Source organism: Argiope bruennichi, chromosome 11 (assembly GCF_947563725.1).
Source record: "Argiope bruennichi chromosome 11, qqArgBrue1.1, whole genome shotgun sequence".
Lineage (NCBI taxonomy): Eukaryota > Metazoa > Arthropoda > Arachnida > Araneae > Araneidae > Argiope > Argiope bruennichi.
The window spans coordinates 99,486,620-99,504,601 of NC_079161.1; the positions used below are offsets into that span (position 1 = coordinate 99,486,620).

The following is a 17,982-nucleotide window of genomic DNA, read 5'->3' on the forward strand; positions in this document are numbered from 1 at the left end:
AATTTTAAACTGACTTAAAATGGATATAAATAGAATAAGTTCATTGTACATAGCTGTGAAATGATACAGGACTATCCTTAGAAGATTTTTCTTTGCATCCAAAGAGAAAGCAAGAGTTAATCAGGGCTTAAATAAGCTTTAAAACTTAACAGTTAAAAGTGAGAAATAATCTGCCATTGAAATATAATGGAGAACGCGGTTACAGCGAATACAAATACGGTCCCGAAGTCACGTGATTTTATCATGTCCTACACCAAATTAGGGTTGCACTCCCTCTATCAGTATTTCTGCTCTATGGCACCAGATCTGCTTACACAATGGCTCTTTAGAGGATTGGGTTATAAATCTGAAACCTTACCATGAGGCCACAGTGTAACTCCATTTGTCAGCGAAGTTTTTTTTTAAAGCTTGAAAGTAGTACTATCCTACAATCTTCAAAAGTTATAAGAAAGGATATTAGAAGCAATATTAAATGTAATCTTGGCTACATCTAGATATTTACATTGCATGACTTTTAAGTCTAACTGGAAAACTGTATCTTCTTACTCGACATTTATTCTTAATTTTGAAAAGATAACATGCAATACTGATATACAGCAGGGGTCAAAACAAAATGAAATTACTTCTTAAAAATGTATTTAACACATTAAATATTAAAAAACGCTATATTTCTACTCACCTTTTTAAAAAATGCTAATAGGTCCACCACACTACGGTAATCCTGTTTACTTTCCTTCTCATAACCAATTGTTTCTATCAAAACTTTTAAATCATTTATGCCACCATAGCCTGCAATCACAAAAAAGCAATAAACATTTTTTTTCCATTTCTAGTCATTCATTAGGATTAATCTCTTCTAATAATAAAGATGAATATGTATGTTCGTACTCCACAGGTCAGGTCATTTGAATGAGAGTTGCCAACTTCGAAACATACATACCTTGGAGGATGGGAAATGTACACCTTGGAGATATTTCTTTGAAGTTTTATTTAGCATTTTAATTAAAATGCTGAACTTCAGCATTTTCTTTTTTTACCACAACTCCCAAAAATATTACTGCACTAAAACAAATTTTACATCATTTAAAAATTTAAAATATTGTTTAGTGATACCAATTTAAAAGTTATGAGAATGACTCCTGATTTTTACTATTTCTTTGCTTAATTTCCAACAACATATTACATTGCTGACCTGAAATTAAAACCATTTTCATTATTTCCTCAAATATTTAAATATGTGATATTCTTCCATCATTGAAAGGTAAAAGAATGATTTTGCTTAATATCTGTGTTGTTTACAGGACAGATAAAAAAATGAAGCCACAATACTGCGGCACTTAGAGAAGAGAAATGAAATGGATATTTATTTTTAACCCTCTAGCTTCTGATTTCAGCGGGTTGGCAATCAGTCCATTTTCTATTGCATCCTGCATTTTTTGTAGTTTAGTGTGTTTATTTTTACGATTACAGATTTCTATTATATCATATTATTACCAAGTAACATAAAGCATCAGTTCATTTGCTTGAAAAATATTTGAATTTATTTGCAAACATCGCATTTCAATAGTGATTTTAAAAAATTACACAGTCAGAAAGTTAACTGTTCTTTGATGTTATAGGACTATCTCCATTAGAAAAGTTCTTGTAAATAATAAACAAAATTTAAATAAAACAATTAAAATAACAATACTTTAATGTTTGACAATTTCATGGCAACATGTACAAGTGATATCAAAATAATTTAAATAAAATATAAACAATATCTCTGGCGAACCAGCTGGTTGCCAAAGGTGATTAGTTATAAATATTTTATTTTATAATTTCATTTAATTTTACTTACTTCTCACTTTAATTAATTTAATAAAGATGGAAATATGCATCGATTTTTATTTACTACCTCATATGCTGGTGTTTTGTAATTTAATACTCAATGCAAATCCTAATTTTAATATTTTCAGATCTCAGTCAATCAAGTAATTTTATTAAATATTAAATATTCAGTGGGTTATAGGTGTCAGTTGGTTATAATTTAAAGACTAAGAAGTAGAATGAACTCATGCATGCATGCACACCCACACTATTACTAGTACACTAAGAAAAAAGTTTTCGAACTATTTTTTTATTAATAATATTTTATTTTTCATTTGTAGGAAAATTTTACTTGTTAATTACTACTAAATTTATTGAAATGCGTATTATAGCTATTTATTGGTACTACCATAAAAGACATTTTTGAAATTATAGATGAAATTATAATAAATAATACACATGTATTAGGCTTAAATGAAGATGACATTTAAGAGCTTCTCTCTATTACTAATAAAGAAGAAATAGCATTTGGATGTTCTAAAAGACAGATTATTTAAACTAGAGTTAACAAATTTGCCACAGATATTCTCTAGAGTCTGGGAATATGCACTTCTGAGTGATTTTCAGAGAACCTTTAAAATTAATCAAAAACTGAGCAGAATTTTGAAGTGCTTTTACCATAATTTGCAACAATATTATAGCATAAAAATTTTTTCACACTATTTTAAAATTCAAAATATATATTTTTTAATTATATTAATTTTGCTATTATATAATTTTCTCCAATGTATGGCAATTTAAAAAAAAAGAAAAAGAAATACTTTCATAAACTGTAATAGTACCTTGATACAAGATGATACAAGAAATTCAAATCATTTTCATCAAATATTTAATATAAATTTCATATAATGTTTTTTGTGGAAGAATCTAAACAAAGTCCACTAAGATATTAGGAAATAAATATGGCATATTGAATGGTTGTATTTGTTATTCTTTAATTTCTTTGTAGTCAGCATGTTTAATCGTAGTCAAAATGTTGTTTAGCATGTCTCGCATAACAGAAGTGCATTGCACTAATTTTATGTTGGAATTGATAGCTTAATGCTGTTGATTACTTTAAAAAACATCTGAAGATATTACATTGACCTGATAATAGAGACTAAGTACTCATAGTTAAGTGTCTCCTCTAACTGAATTTCGGCTACTAAAATGAAAATGAATGTTTTCAAAGTCATCTGAAAAACAGATCAAAGATTTAAAGCTACTTTTTTTCCAATATGTATAGTGGCAAGGGAAGTAGCAGGATTCTAAATTCATAGCCAAAATGGATGTTGAATTCATTCAATCTTTTTTTTACTCTCCACATTATATGATATAAAAGAATTTCTATTTTAAATTCAATATATGCATGTCACATTTTATTCTTTTATTTCACCATTTTCAAAGATGGTGAAATGTCCTAAGTTTCCTTAATTTTTTTCTCTGAAATATGATTTGAATTAATAAAAATTTTGGTTTTTATGAGTATGTTTAGTCACATTAGTCAATAAAATGAGTATGTTTAGTCACATTAGTCAATAAAATTTTTAGTGTTATGTTCTTATTTCTGACAATTTTTAGAACACATTTCAGCAAATCTATTCTTTTCACATAAATTGAATATGAAATTTAAAACAATTAACAATTTAATTTAACACAACAGCAGAATGTTTTTTTTTTCAGTAAGAAGTAGAAGCAGCATTTGTTTTCTAATCCAATTTTAAAAGCCCCCCCCCTCCCCCAATTTGAATTTCAGAAATGAAAATGGAGCACCCAATTTTATTTCCATATTAGGAATTTTGTGAAAAAAAAAAAAAAAAAAGCATTTCCAAATTATTGTTTAAATTGCCTTTTGATAACAATTTAAAACATGAATATCTTTTAATTAACTTTTCTCTTATACACTTAACATATTTACATTATGCATTTTTGAGAGATTTTTTTTTGATTTCAAAATCATCTCCTTAATTGTCAACACAAAAGCCATAACAATTAATGCACATGAATTCAACAATACAATATAAATATTTTCAAACTTTAAACGAGAAATTTTTCTATATGTAAAAATTTAATTATTTAATGAATCTAGGAAACGGCTCTAACAATTTGTATCAAATTTTATATTTTGATAAGTTTTTGCTTTTTAAGTTTATCTATGTAGATGTCTTTCCCGAAAAAACACAATTTTATGCACAAAAAAAAATATTTTAAAACTATTAGAGCCTTTTTGTCTCTGCTCTCATGCTGACGATGTCATATAGTGCCATCTTGTAAATTTTTGTGGTATTTGCCTTGTTGCCATAGGATGATAACTACCGGTACCTCAAAATTTTGTGAGATGGCAATGATGAATATGAGATGAAGTAAGAGTGAAAAATATTCATATACAATCAGTATGTGATTCATATCTAAATTTTTTCTCAAAAAAAAAAAAAAAAACCTTTCAGAGTGAAACTTGGTTTTCCAGATATTACAAATGCAAAAAAGAATAATTTAATTTTAAAGCAACTGAAATTAGAAATGTGTAACCCTCTCTAATAATGTCAGTGGGTCAACCAAGCTGTCTCTAATAATGTCCTCGCCAATCCAAAGTACGGGATTACGATGCTAGCTGCAAGGCTGTGAGCATGTAAGCCTACCGACCTCGAGAATTCATTATGTTAAGCTGTAAATTTAAGTACTGGCTAAATGTAGAATTGGTTGTCTATTAAATTCTTTTAAATTGTTGTTGTTTTCATTTATTGCTCTTACAAATGTAAAAATATTACTTTGGAGCAGACTAATTAGTACATTATTGCCTCTATTCTACACATTTAAGATTACAGAGAAGGAATTAATTTTCTCTCACATTAAGAATTCATATTCATGGGCTAAGGTTTCAAGAGGAAAAAGCAAATTCAAATTGTAATGAATTTGCTTAAAAGCAAATTCATTACAATTAAAATTTTAAGTTTAAGCAAATTTGCTTTTAAGCAGCTAAAAAGCAAATAATAATTTTAATACTCCATAAAATTTGAATATGGTATAGTTATTAGTGATAAATAAATTAAGAGAATTGCTTCTACATATCATATAATTGCATACAGACAAGATATGCAAATAATATATATTTATCGTACAAATTCACAATACTGTTATGAATTCAGGGTTCTTTCGGTTTGTTAGTCAATGAAGAAACAGTCCTTTTAAAGTCTAAAATATTTATTCCAGAAAATTCCAGCAAATTCAAGACTTTACGCAAACGAAATATTACAATTACGCACTTGAGTGCAGGCTAATTCAATAGTCACTAATAGCAGCATATCAGACTTTAAAAGGGTTTCAAACAATCAGATCATAAGCGAGAATGCTCCCAGTGAACTCCTCTCTCCACTTGCCCTATGGCGTGTCCTATTTATACCCAGCCTTGGCGAGATATGACGTAAGCATAATTCCACTGATTTCCAAAAAAATCCCTAACTCCCGAAATGTCAGTACTAGAGCTTAAATTCTCGAACTTTTGAAACCTTATAGAATGTCACCAAGATCGTCAAAAATCTAGCCATGTCGGCGATAAAGTCGCCAGAGAAACCGATCCCTCACTAGTGGGCGTTAACGCATAAAATCCGATTCCTCTGAAACATTTACACAGAAATATAATAAAAACACAAAATGTTTATAAATTTATAACTATACTTAAGAAAGGTTATTTTTGTGAAAATTAATTTGTACTTCTTACTTACACCAAATTTCACTAACTTAAATTTTAATTCACAAGAACTATCTTAACGTTTCCATGACATATTCAAAAGGGGTTTACATAAATGCCATATAAATGCAACAAAACTCTATATGGAATATTTCAAAAAGGATTCCACAAAAGAGAAATTTACCTAGTTTTGTAATTTCTTCATTATAAAATATCTTCCTGAGCAAATACTCCCAAATTTGCTTAGACTGATATTCCTTTAAGGCTAAAATGTCAAAAAGGTAAACTGAATCCCATACGGCAAGCTGACATAAAGCTGCTCTGAAAAAAATATTCATCATTAATGTCACACTTTCTTTTTAATACAGAAAAAAAAAAAAAAAAACAACTTAAGAGGATAACGCATTCTATTAGACACTTTTAGGAATTATTCAGTCATGGTTAAAAAATTTTTTTATGCATATGTACTAAAATATAAATACGTCAAATTTCTTAAAAAAACATTTTAAAACTAAATATATTATTTTTAAAAAATTTAAAAGATATAAAATTTTTAAAAATTTCAAAACATTCCAGGCGACTTAATTTTTAATTTTTTTTATTTTTATCCAATGTAAATTTATTTGGGACAAAACTATTTGTATGATTTTGTAATTCCAATTAAATGCTAATTTTTTTACAAATATTTTTATACACACTGAATTTTTATAGGAATTTTATGTTTTTCTGAACTAAAATTGACATTTAACGAGCTACAAAACTCGAAACATAAAATGTGTACTCCATTTTCTTTTAATGCTTTTCCAAAATCTCTATTATTAATTTCATTTAATTTTTTCAAAAATTAAGACACCTGGAATATTTTAAAAATATTGAAATCTAATTAAAAATATCATTTTGAAAAAAGTCATTAAGATGTACTCCCCCCCCCCCTTAACCCTTCAAATATTAATTTTATAAAAAAAAATACATTTTATAACACTATTTTAGTTGAAAATAAATATATATTTTGGTAAAAACGATAAAACGATTTGGTATAAATGATAAAAGTAAAATTGCACATTCTCGTCCATTTTTGCTTATTTTAAAATCCACTGTTCCTTTAAATGAAAAGTGTATAATTGTTGCATAAGTTATTTTCAAGACATTGACAGCATTCTACTGCAAGATTTATTACACAACGCAGCATGCATGGATTTAGTGTAGTTTAGTTATATTAACGTCCCGTTTTAAAGCAACACTAGGGCTATTTTGGGATGGACCTCGTCATTTCGAATTGAGGTCAGAGATAACAAGGACGACACCTGTGTTAACACCCCCTCTCTAAACTTCAACAACCCACCAGCGGAAGGGCGTTTGGCCCTGACAGATTTAACGTGCACAAGACTCGCTTACATGATGGTTCTTCGGTGGAATCCGGTCTTGAAGCCGAGACCTTACCAACAGGCCACCGTGGACAGCAACATACATGGAATATCTATTACTGGTTCAAACTTATGCCATCAGCAACTGATTAAGTACAAAATTAACAAAACTTTGGCTTGGACATATGTAATACAAGTAATAAATATTACATTTAGAAATAGCTTCCGTTTTCTTAAGATGCCATGCAATTTTTTCTATCGTTGACATTTTAAATGAATGTCTTAACTAAAGCTTTCAGGAAATAAAAGACTTTGGGGATATTATAAGAGAATCTAATCATATCAATATGTTTTCATTTTCTCATGACAATGGTTTAATGAATAATATTTAATTTCTTAAGTCACTATATCAATCAGTATGGCATGAAATTTAAATCCCATCTATCTGCCTAACTGAGGGGAGGGGGGGGGATGAAGAGCTGAGAACAGGGTGTGTAGTGAAAAATTGCTACAAGAATTGAGTATTTTTAAGCAACTTAGCCTAAAAAAATTAAGCACATTTGAAGATGCACACATATGTAAACATGCGTTTTTTCTAAGCATATAATATTTCCAATTTTATAATAATGCATAGTTTTTATTGAAACTTTTTTTAAAAATTAATTTTAATTGTGTATTTTTTAACCTGTTAACTGGGTATGACAAAGTATTTCCTCATATACGAACTACTACTGCAATGAGCATAATGACATTTTTCGTCATGGAAATTTGCTATATGTGATGATATTACTTGTAATTACAAAGATAAAAGTTCCCATTGTGAAACGAGTTGAACAGAAGTTTATTCCCTAGTTAAGAGGTTAAATTTTAATATTTATTTTTGTATTTGCAAAATATTTGCACAACATCTTTTATTGTAAAACAAATTATGTCTTTTTGGTTTTTGACAAAAACAAAAGATTATAAAAATGGAAAATTATCAATACCAAAAAATGTAGTCAACTTTTATAAGATTAACAATAAAAATGTCCGATTTTTTTTCTTCAATATTTCTTAAAATTAACAAACCACCAGTTTATTTAGACGGATACATCATTTCTGAAAATATCAACATTCATGCAGAAGCATAGCATGACAAAACAGTTTATACTTGATGTTTATATATGTAACAACAAATAAAGTTCGACATAGTTGAAATGAAATTTCCTCCTGTACTAACTTGCTATTTTTTGAAATTTTAGTTGCATTCTTTTAAAGCTAAGAAAGAGAATCTCGGAATGGCTACCATCATAAGACTGGCAAGACTACCATGAAATTGACGACAGTACAATGTCATGTTCCGAATGATTTCAATTTTTTAGAGAAGAATAGAAGCATTCAGAAATGGTTAAATTGGGGAAAGAAAAAAAATATCTCATCGCTTTTTACTTCGGAAGTTTAGTAAAGATCTTTTTTCAAGTGTTTTCAAATTCTGAAAATTTAATAAAACTTGCTTTTTATATATATATATATATATATATATATATATATATATATATATATATATATATATAAATTCGTACTTAAAAAAAATAGCTGAAAAACGCTATTATCTATTTTATGAAGAAATACAAAAGTAGAACTTTAAGAACTTCTAGGTTCCATAAATAAGAAAATAAATTCGTACAGTAAAAAAAAAAAAACAAAAAAAAAAAACAAGTTCTGTAAATAAAAATTAAGAAAAAAAAAAAAAAAAAGTTAGTAAAACACATCTTTTAAAAGTATTTTTTGAAACCAGCACGAGAATATATTGCATTTTTTTAAAATTTAACAAAACTCATTGAATAAAAAATCTTATTCAATGAATTGCTTTAAAATTTGTTAGGTATAAAAGCATTTTTTTTTTCTTTTATCATGACTTAAAACACGGTAAAGTAATGCGACATGAAGATTCGAAGTAGCAATAACATTGTTTTGAACTTCATCATAATAAAAATTATTGTCACAAATTGTGTTCAAAACTAATTTTTCAAAAATTACTAATAAAAACCCACATTAATTCAAATAAAATTTCTATCATTGAAAAGTTACTTTTTAAGCCTTTTAAACAACATTAAAATAATTTTTGTGTGATGATATGTTTTGATGTTATGGTAAAAACACACTAAATTTTGTTTTTTGTTGATCAAACCAATCTGTGTATTCATCTTTCACAACACATAAAAAGTACCTAGGCAGAACTTAAATAAATTCAACATCTCAAACATAATTTTTTTTTTTTTTAAATTGGCTTAGTGTTTATGAAATTAAAATTTTTTTTTTTTCGAATGTGTTTGGAATTGCAACTTCTATGGCATAGTAGATATTTTGTACTGCCTGTTGCAGATAGCTATTCCAGTATTTCAATATATGGCAATGTCTTTGCTGAAGAAAGAAAAAGTGGAAAAAAAAAAAAGTATAACGAGCGTTATCGTAGTATGTGTTGACACCCCTGGATCTATTCCTCCTAGTCGAGACAAAACCACTGGGGATACTGGATCAGAGGGGATCATTCTATGATTCAAATCTAAATTACAATCTGTTGATGAATGAATGAATGAAGTCCGTCCCTTGAAAAGTGTTGTGATGCATGAGTAGATAAGACATACTCTAGGCCCTAGATGGTGCTACTGAACAAGAGATGCTAAAACTTGGCTTAAAATCGCTGACTGCATCAGTGGGTTTGTCTATGACAAGTGCCATAAGCAACAACAACAACAGACCTCAACAACTGGACTGATTTAGCTTTTGTTGCCAACTTGACAATGTCACTATTTTAAAGCAATATAATTAATTTTACATATTGTAATTGATATAGCAGTCATTATTTAAAGATTGGTTCTTTGGTATTTGGTAATTATTGTAAATATAAAGATTTTGGGAGAGCAATGTTTTGTCAAAGGTGGCAAATCCATTTTAATGCTGACGGTCTCATATAACAATATAATATGTTTATTTATATATTATATTGTTATATGAGTGTTGCATTCTTTTAATCCAAAAAACATTTTTAAAGTAAAAAATTAGAACAGTTAGGCTTACAAATAATAATCTCCAGAATTAGTTGCAATTGAGTTTATTCAAAGTAACAACACATACCAAGAATGCCATCCCCTTTTTAATTTGAAATCTATTTAGCATTGTGTAAACAGAAAAAGGTAGTTACAGTACACCATAATTTCAGGCAATATTGATTGGGTAATAACTGTCATTCATAATTACTTTTGTTTGTGCTGTCTCCTGATAAATTGACTCCATTCCAAAAATAATAATAATTAATATACAAACTAAACTAAATGAAAACTAAATACTGTAATGCAAAATCTCAGTCATTATAATAAGCATTCACAGTATTTCAAGTGACATAAAATAATCCAAGATGTTAATATTTTTCTACAAATACGCACATAAAATTATGGCCAGTGGCAGCAACAAAAATGCACAAAGACATTTTAACCATTATGATAATTAAAAAAAATACCAAAATTAGAAACTTTTATCATGATCAAACAGCAAACATTTTTAATTAAGCAGCACAGAGTGAATTAAAGATAAATGTTAGTAATTTTAAAAGATTCAAACTTGTTCCTGCCTGAACAAAGATTGTTCACTTACTTTTCTTTGAAAATACCAAGGCTAGGTTTCCATTCACAGTCTAAACCAACCATATTATAATTCTAAAAAAAATAAATAAAATAATAAAATAAAATAAATAAGAAGTTTAAAAGTAGAATGTTTTAAGCTTAGATGCAAATAAAATGTAAATGAAAAAATTCAATTTTTTTTCAAGAACGATAAAATTATAAAAAAAATTTGTGCAAGGAAAAAAAATTTCCCCATTGATCATGCTGATGTAATTATTTGTACTATTAGAGAAACTGCATTGGAAGTCTTTTTTTTTTAAATATCTGATTAGAGGTTTTACAACAAGCTTATTTTATTCACAATGCTATTGATCCATGAGAAATTATAAAATAAATAAATACTAAAATATTACATATTTACTACAGCCAGTAAAAATTACCTACAACTGGCAATATGTAAAGTCAAAGAGAACTAAAGAGAGATTTTTTTCAGAGCTAGTTTTTTTAACAATACATAGCAGTCAAAGCTATAGAATTTTTTTATAACACCAAATAATAAGCCACAAATTTTAAATGAAAGTATTCTGAGAGTGAAAACATTTCACTAATAATGTTAATAAATGTATAAACAAAATAAAAATACTTTTTTTGCAACATACTAAAAATTTAATTGAATAAAAAAGAATCAATATTTCAATGAATATCTATTTGTCCACAACTGAAAGCTCTGCAGCATATCAAAGTAATAACACAATAGAAACAGTCATGAAATAACATGCAAATAAAAGACCACAATCTTCACATTTTTCTCATAAGTACTATGCAATATAAGAGAGAGTTTAGTACAGACTGTAAAATAATAAAGCTAAATAATTATTAGTTTTTAATAACTTATTAGTTCAACATTCATTAAAAATTATATTTCCATAGAAAACATGATACATAACAGAGAAATAAAATCTAACTTTCAAAGAATATATATATATATATTATAAAAATTATGAAAGCTTTTTCTCAAGCAGTGATGAATATATCAAAAAAAAAAAAAAAAAAAAAAACATCAAAATTTGCACCAACAATGTACAACAGAAATAAACTCTAAGCACATCATAAAAATAAATAATATTTTTACAAAATGGTATTTAAATTATATTTTAAAGAATAATAAGAACTTACAAATATTTTGTGGTGTGTACTTAAAAAAAAGCAAGAAATGTATAGTAACTAATAAACTGGATAGTTCAATAAAAAGATTTGGTATCCAACAGATCATATTATAATGTAATTTAAAATATGCTTTTTCGCAAGAAAAAACATGTATATATTTAGAATTTAGAAAAAAAAAAAAAAAAAAATTCTAAGTCAGTTGTGTAATAGGATACTTTTATAAAGGGGAAATTTACAAGATGAAACCATATAAATTAGCTCCATAAATCTCAATACAAATAAAGTATTTTAGTGAAACTATGCATAAAACTTCTAAATATTGATGAGAAATGATTCAAACATAGCTTACTTCTGATATGTCATCTACAGCTTCTATCAATTTTTCTGGAGTATCCACCAAATGAACATCAGATCGATTGAGTCGCAATGCTAGATAATCAATGTAGTTATCAGGAATTGGATTTGTTTTCACTATAGGGAATCTAAAATAAAATGAATTAAATTAAACAATTGTTTTCAAGGCATAACAATTTCCTTAAATTGGAAGGTTGTTAAGGAAGGTACACAAAGTTTATTTATACCACAAATAAATAACAAGAAAATTCTGTTTTCCTTGTATTGCTTTCATCAGAAAACAACAACAATAAATATTTCTAACAAAAAATGGCAACAAATATAATAATATTAATATAATCTTGCATTTTTAAACAGGCAATTCTATATATATATATATATATATATTTCGTGTATCTTGGAAATGACTGCAATGATTTGGATCAAATTTTATATTTAGATAAGGTTTTGCTTTTTAAGTTTATCTATACAAGTGTATCTGGGAAAAAAAGAGGGGACACGATTTTACACCCCACCCATTTTTTATAACTAACTATTAGAGTCCACGCAGAACCTAAACATTTGCACTTTCATAAAAATCTTATAATAAGTATATTCAATTTCCTCTTTAAAGAGTGGGCAATGTGGTATAATGACCAGAATAAGATGAATGACATATGTGTTGTGAGTCCTCGGCTCGAGTCCAGCTTTTTGCTTTACTTTTTTACTTATGTATTTATATTAAATACTTTTCCTTTTTATGTTAATCTATATAGGTGTCTTTCCTTAAGAAATGAGATTTTACTCCCACATGCGCATTTTTTTAAATAAATAACTATTTCAGCCTTTTTTTTATCTGCTCTCATGCTGACAGCACCATCTCACACTCAATTTCACCAATGTAAAATTGAGTGTAAGTTCATAAATATAAGTAATGATAGGTAAACTATAAAATGAAGACTGTTATGTAGCAGATTGTTTCAAATAGCATAAGCTAACTGCATTCATGATTTTTTTAAAAATGATCACTTCATATGTAGGTAAGACTGAAAGATATTTATATGTAATCAGTATGTGATTCGTATCGAAACATTTTCTCAAAAAAAAAAAAAAAAAAAAAAAAAAGAAGATAAATAAAACCCTGCTGAGCAAAGCTCGGTTTTCCAGATATTACAAATATATATATTGTTTTCAAAACTTATGTTCTTAAAATTTTAATTTTAATCTTATATTATATACGTCTATCATATAATTTTTTAAAATATCTTATTAGCATGTATACAATTCCTTCTTTTAATTTTTAAGTAATAGCAGGGAGAGATTTCAAAACTTCTTTTTGAAATGTTGATTCGTGTGGATAAATATGAAAGTGCAATCTTTTTCAAGTCATTAGATGATATGATCTTTTATGCTTTCAACAAACTACTCTCATAAACAATAAATCCAAAGATCACTTAGGAGTGTAAACAATCTACCAAGTTATTAGAGAAGGAACAAGCCAGTTTTGCATGACATTGAAATATCACAGTAAAATTTTTGTTAAAGAGTTTATTATTTTTTTATTCACATAGTGTTTGCATTGCCCACAGGTTATCACTCATTTACTGATACTATATCAATAGCTTCATACACATTAAAAAAAAAAAAAAAAAGGAACACACCACATAATCAGATAATGCACTCATGCACAAAAAATAGTCATTCAATGGCCAAAACTTTTCTCTGACACAATGCAGAAGGTATGTTGCACCAATATGATTATTTTTTTATGCATGGTCATTTATTTGAGTGGTCAATTTATGTTTATTCAGTAAGATCGCTGAGTATTCAGTTAAAAAATTTGAATTATCCAGGCATCCACTCATTCTCAATACAGCATCACTATCAAGAGAAGGATTTAAATTCTTCAGTTTATTACTATGTAAGACATCCTTTTGGTGTTGGAAGTTCTGAATCTCAATGGAAAAAATCTCTCTTTGGACCAACTTGATTAGCCTTGTTAAGCAGATATGACCATCTGCTGCTGAGATGCATCTAATAATCAGCCTTGGAGAAACTTTGGGCACTGATTAGTGCATTGCCTTAAGACAATAGATGGATTCAAATTCTGCGTTTTTACAGGAAAATGATATTTAAATTTTCATAAATCAGTCAGGTTTAGTGACTGATTTAGTTGAATGAAGTGCAACTCTTTTTAATTAAAATATTAGTGTCTCAAAATTCTGTTGCCTAGTGTTGATTGTGATTCTCAAGGCAGAGGATATATGTAAAAATTTGAAATTCATTAATTCATCAAAGCATTTATTAATTGAACTCAGATAAAATATAGAATTTATTTCATTGAGACCATTTTTGTTAGCAGATGTATGTCTATTATTAAAGATTTTAAAAAATAACTGTTCAGCCCTGAATATCCTGTATACAATAAACCACATATGCCTTAAATAAAACTAATTTATTAAATTAAAAATATAGATAGTATAAAATGTCATAGAAATTTTTTTCTTGCACTTATTTTTAAAAAAAAATATCATATTTCATATTTATTTCATTTTATACAGATGCATGATGAAAATTACACTTTTCTAGATTCAATTTCCAGTAACAGTTAACTTATTTTTTAATTTCAGCTTTTAAAAATGTGAAGACAACATGTTGATAATAAAACTAATTTCCCCCCGTCTATGCAAAACTAAGCTTGTGCAGATTAAATTTTAATTTGTACAAAATAAATTGTTGAGAAATATAAATATTTTTTTGAAAATTCATAGAATAAAGAAATTTAATTTATAGGTTAAAACATTTCTATCATTAAAAAGATAATTTTTTGAATTTTAACTTGATCCAAAAATTGTGTTTGTACAATAATATTTTCTGCAATCGCGGAAAACACCGGAATTTCACTTACTTTTTTATTTTGATGTAATAAAAATTAAAAAAAAATTGCTTTGAAGTATACATACCTGTTTTCCAAGGAATACATGTGCCAAATTTTGTTGCTGTAGATCAAATGGTTTGGCATATAGACACACATATACACACCACAAACTCATTTTTATAATAAGTATAGAATGACATATGGCCTCTTGAAAATATACTCATTTGCAAATAATGTTATTAATTTTTTTTGTTGGAAAAGAACTTACATAGGTCCAGGATAGGGCACAGTTTTCATAATATCAGGCCAATCATTCTTGTTCATTCTGAAGAGTTCTGCAAATCTAAAGGCAACAGCAAATTCATTGATGTTTATTAATTTAACTAAAAGCGCCTTTTGAACACCCAAATGGTCTTTCACAGTGTCCTAAAACATAAGAAAATTAAAATATCATATCAGTAAACAAAGTTTAGAAACAATCTAATGGATTTGTTGAAAAGTAGTCCAGCAACTTACAAACATCATCTCTTCCCAAGGTTCATAATCTATAGACTCCTGGAAAAAAAATAAAATATTATGGTCATTTTTAAGCTACAAGCAATTGCTAATTTCTTATTTTTGGTTCATTCCTATTTAGTATTTTTAATTCTTCCTATTAAAATATAAATACATTCTATATTCTGATTTGTAGTAATAAATATGCATAAAAATCAATAATGCTCCCTATAAAATGTTTTTGCGTATAGGACAAGTTAAATCTACAACTACATCCACATAAATCTACAACTTTGAGCTGAATTACTTTTTAAACAGTATCACAGACTAGAAAGAAAACAAGGATAATGCACAATACACTCCCGAGTATCGGGCCTAATGTGGCGAAAGGACAGGCTGGATAACAAAAAAGCCAAATGGAGTTCTATGAACTCATTTCTTGATCCACCTATAAAGCAAGACAAAGTTTTAAGACAATAACTCACTGTAACAATACATATTTTCTCACTTGTTATTGAGTACTAAGCCCTCCATTTATCTCAAGCCTTGTAGAATGCGAACATGTCCGCGTCCCAGTGAGTCACAGAAGCTGTTGCTGGTAATGTATCGAGTTAAAATAGAAGATTCTGTACTGGTCATTCATATATGTTTTATATACTGCGCTGTATGTTTCAAGAATTTATTAGAGAAAAAAAGTATGTAAATGGATATAAACTTCTCACATTTTAACATAAATTCTGTAATCTTCACTGTGATACATTTAAAAAAATACTAAGCATACTCCAAGAACAATTTATGACTACTGTATGTACTGTTCAGTTATAATCAAGGGGCAGCAGCTACAAATGATGTCCATTGCACAATGACAAAACAACAATGAGCAGAATGCTAGTCTTTTCCTGTTACAACTTGTATTTTACATAGGATTCGCAGGAGAATCATAGCAGATGCTTGCTACCAATGCCTTGGCAATGTTGCTAATGCAATGCCTTGCCTTCTTCATTTAATTACAATAAACTATGCCGGTTACTCGCTAATCAGATACTCGGGAGTGTACTGTAGTTCATTCAAGCCAGAAACCTACATTTGAAATCAGTTAGAATTTATGTAACATTTTTAACTTCTCTAGATTCTTTATTATTGCTCCAGAAGACTCAGTTTTTTTAATGTTAAGTATCAAAAGCAATGTTGTGTTTTCAAAACATAAATATCTATTCTTAGCAATAAAATAATTTTCAACTGAATACAATAAGTTGAATGATACAATAAAAACAGGTGAAATGATTAAATTATTTCCTTCTCTAAAAACACACATTCATAGTGACATCTGAAAAATTATTTGAAGGTTAATTAAAATTTGGACTATATATTTATTTATAACAAGTTAGAATCTTATACAGATTCAAAACACATGCATGTATCATTCAGAGAAACTACACTTCAAAGGATTTAAAATTCGATACAGATCTAACTTTATATCTAAAGGTCTCATGTCAAAGCTTTCAATCTAGCAAGTAGTTTCTAAGTCACAGTATTTGTATACATATATGGTTTTCTTATAAATGGCCAAATATATTTATTTCTTACTTACCACACATCAACAGTTTTAATATACAGATTATGTACTAAGTTTTACCCATCTAGCTCTTGGTGCTTATGAATTATTCTCAAATAGGCAAGTATAAAAACAAAATTCTAAGAATGTCTACTTGGACAGGCAGGTCTAAAAATGTGGTGATTTATCAAATATTTAATATTAAATGCAATAATTTCTGTAGACTTCATATACAAGAAAATGAAAAGAATATCTTTATATTTTGGAGATTCATCCATGATACAATGGGGGAAGAAAGAAGGTCAAATACAGACAATTAGTCAAAAGCAAAGATACAATAATATAAATATAATAAAGTACTGATACGATTTTGAAAACCAAACAAGAGCCAAAATATTGCCCTAAGTGAGAAAATAGCTTTCAGTCCCTATTAATAGCAAGAATGTGAAATACTTACTTCATAATACATCCTACGAAACAGATATGCCATAGCTCCACCGACTCGGGTGTGATACAAGTTCGGACAGTCCTCTAGAAATAAGAGAAAGATTATTCTATAAAACTTTAAGTTTTAAAACAATATTTTTCAAGTTAAAAAGAGAAGTAAAGAAAATATATATCACTGATATATGTTGTTTAGAATTCACTCTACTCTTATTACATATTATTGATTGGCAATGATCATGTGTAAACAAATAACTATACAAACGATTCATATTGCCTCAATGAATTTATTTACAGCAGCATATAATTTAATGCTTCATTAATGAAGTTGCAAAATGTCATTAGAAATGCTCTAGAGAGAGCTCACCAAAAACTGTATTCATTCTGAGGAAAAAAGATGTAAAGAAATCAATAAACAGATGTCAAACAAAGTTTAATCTAGCAGAAAAAGGAGTTTAAACATCACAAGATGAATAATTCCTATGGCTTACCTATAGAAATTCATCATATTTTTCAAAGCTATTACTTCACAAAAAAGTTTTTTATATTATCTCAAAATTCAAAACATTATTTTTGTAATTATATCAATTTCATTTCTGTATGATGCT

General features: G+C 27.7%; 1 protein-coding gene across 4 annotated transcripts in view; it reads right to left on the bottom strand.

The window, feature by feature from the left end:
• LOC129957201 (exonuclease mut-7 homolog) overlaps positions 1–17,982 on the bottom strand; it is a 102,936-nt gene that overhangs the window by 60,917 nt on the left and 24,037 nt on the right. For all 4 annotated transcript variants that reach the window (XM_056069412.1, XM_056069413.1, XM_056069414.1 and 1 more), the window contains exons 6-12: positions 17,388–17,461; positions 15,397–15,435; positions 15,149–15,306; positions 12,019–12,151; positions 10,534–10,595; positions 5,721–5,857; positions 680–789 (exon numbers count right to left, since the gene is read on the bottom strand). In XM_056069412.1, the coding sequence (XP_055925387.1) occupies positions 680–789; positions 5,721–5,857; positions 10,534–10,595; positions 12,019–12,151; positions 15,149–15,306; positions 15,397–15,435; positions 17,388–17,461 (713 nt within the window). The remainder of the gene's footprint in view (positions 1–679; positions 790–5,720; positions 5,858–10,533; positions 10,596–12,018; positions 12,152–15,148; positions 15,307–15,396; positions 15,436–17,387; positions 17,462–17,982) is intronic.